Source organism: Cyprinodon variegatus, unplaced genomic scaffold (assembly GCF_000732505.1).
Source record: "Cyprinodon variegatus isolate N-32 unplaced genomic scaffold, C_variegatus-1.0 Scaffold248, whole genome shotgun sequence".
NCBI lineage: Eukaryota > Metazoa > Chordata > Actinopteri > Cyprinodontiformes > Cyprinodontidae > Cyprinodon > Cyprinodon variegatus.
The window spans coordinates 965,871-968,316 of NW_015150701.1; the positions used below are offsets into that span (position 1 = coordinate 965,871).

The 2,446-nt window shown below is 37.0% G+C and overlaps 1 protein-coding gene across 1 annotated transcript in view; it reads right to left on the minus strand.

Moving 5' to 3' along the window:
* Positions 1–321: 321 nt before the first annotated feature.
* Positions 322–2,446, minus strand: part of LOC107089330 (chromosome unknown open reading frame, human C3orf18) — a 7,811-nt gene continuing 5,686 nt past the window's right edge. The window contains exon 5 of the mRNA XM_015382055.1: positions 322–1,936. Within this exon, the coding sequence (XP_015237541.1) occupies positions 1,856–1,936 (81 nt within the window). The 3' untranslated portion in view covers positions 322–1,855. The remainder of the gene's footprint in view (positions 1,937–2,446) is intronic.

Genomic DNA, 2,446 nt, shown 5'->3' on the forward strand with positions numbered 1-2,446 from the left:
CTGTTTCAGTCATTGGAAGATGGTTTCCTGCAGTTCTGCCATGTTTCATGCTTCCTTTCTTTTAAAGGGTTTTTATGATAAACTGATGTCGTAAAATATGATGTTGTATAGCAACAGTAAATGGGAATTGAGGGTTAGAGTTAAAGACACAAGCATTGTTGTCTAATTGTAAAGCCACATTATCTATTTTCCAGCATGTAGTGTCTGACTGAGTATATTAAAACTGTCTGTTTCTCCAAGAGACTCTGGGGCAACATAACCTTCAGAGCTAGCAGCCCTTAATCTGATATGAAATGAAAAAGGATGGAGTTTTAAGTTTGTGGTTTTCAAGAAATCTTTTGCCTGCTTTCTTCTTAAGATGAGATACTGATTGCTGATAGATACTCTACAGATCCCAACATTTGTGGGACTGTCTTTAATAGAAAACCAGCCTCCAAGTGATGTCCCCTAATAAAAGTTTTCGTCATGTAGTTTGGCAGGATTTCTGCTCCTACTCCGACGACTTCAAGTGCCACTCATAATATTACTTTTGCAGATTCTTTCACCAAGCCTTTAAAAAAATTACAAATAATGACCTCAGTGTTGGTTTTGCATTGTTTATTACTTGAATATCAGCCATCATTTACTTTATAATTCAATATTTCTCCCTATTTTTGCTGATACATCATTACTTTTATGTATTTCAGCGCTGTTGCCTAAACTGCTGCCTCCTTACCGATTTATTCAATGTTGCATTGACTTTACTTATTCAGCCCTTCTGGACTACCTCTAAAGCGAACCAAGCTCAGGTCATTTTGGGGGGGAAACTTGTGGCCTTTTAAGGCCAGAGGCTTCCGTCAGACCTGCAGGCAGCGTGGATCATAAAATCTTGAAATAACTTTCAAAAAGTACTGCAGTAGTCCACACACACACACATCTCATCTCACTGCATTGATATGACCAAAAGTGAATGAGAGTCAGCCTGAAAGGTGCCTTTTAATTTAACTCCAGCTAAGTCAATGTGTTATTTTACACAAGCTGTGTTTGGATATTTACTCTCTATAAGGGGACAATGTGTAGTTTTGTGATCTTATTGCTAGTGAAATAGTTACATACAGTACTTGATCTATTTTTAACTATTGAAAAGTTTGAACTGTAACTTGAGAAATCATCTTTAATGCCTTACCTTTAACACGATGTAATAGTTATGATATTGATATGTCCTCATCCACTTCTTTAATACAACTCACATACCTGTGATATATATTTTGTTATACTTTACTTTGTGATTTGTGTTACTTTGCTTCTGTATCGCTTATCAATAAAGATATCACACTCAGCAGCCTTTGTTATGGATTTGTACATCATTTGGTTTTTTTTTTTTGTTCTCCATGGTTTCAACATTTTTTAATGTGTAGAGATGAAAACGATATTAATCCACTCTCTGGAAAGAAGACAAACAGGGAGGAAAACAGTGAGGATGGCGATACTTCCAGCTTTCAGAGGTGTAAGACCATAAAACCACTATAACACATTCACAAATTCATCATATGACACATAAAAGAAGATGCAGAAACTGACATGCAGAGCAAATTTTCTAACAATGACAGAACAGAGCCTTAAAAACAAGGGTGCCACATTTGGTGTATAATGCAGCAGGATCATAAATGAGCCTTTGCATTTCTCTCACATAGTTATCTTTTTTGCTGTTGATATGACCACTGGGATTTTACAAGTTGATGGTGAAAACATTCATCAGAATTCTAGTTTAAAACGTTCTAACTTCCCTTTATTTTTCCACATTAATGATAGTCTGTGTCTGGTCGCGTGGCCAGCCCCTGTAGGCCGGGATTGATCACTCAGGACAGGGGAGGTGTTAAGCATTGAGAGCTTTGGCAACATCTGTGAAGACCAGACGACTGGGTCGCTGCGTTGTCCCCTGGGAGCTTGTGAGGGTCTGCAGAGGAGAGGGTACAGGACGTTTATATAGATCTCACACAACATCTGTTCTATATTGTAATTTTAATACAATTTTAGCTTTCTTTATCTGTATTAGCCGTAACAATTGCGTTTTTAAAACTTAAGGTGTTAAATCAAACCTAGTTACTTTAGTGTGTAGGCCACACAAGCAAGTCTTGGTAAAATTACTGACTCGCTGAAAACCTTCAAATAAAACCATCGTCTGTTGCAGCAGCATAATAACACACTTTAAAACATGTGAAAATTTAACCTTTAATTTCAATATATGCAGGAAGTGTCACGAAGCTTGCTGCACTAATTCCTTTGAATGGAAATCTATTTTTCCATATTTATACTTCTTTTCATTTATACTTGATAGGGATGCACAATATAATCGGCCCCCTATCGGTATCGGCCTTAGAACTGAATATCGGACATCGGCCACCCCACCGATATTTAACCCGATATTTGATCAGCTTCTGAGTTTCTAAAGTCTAAAAAAAATAAA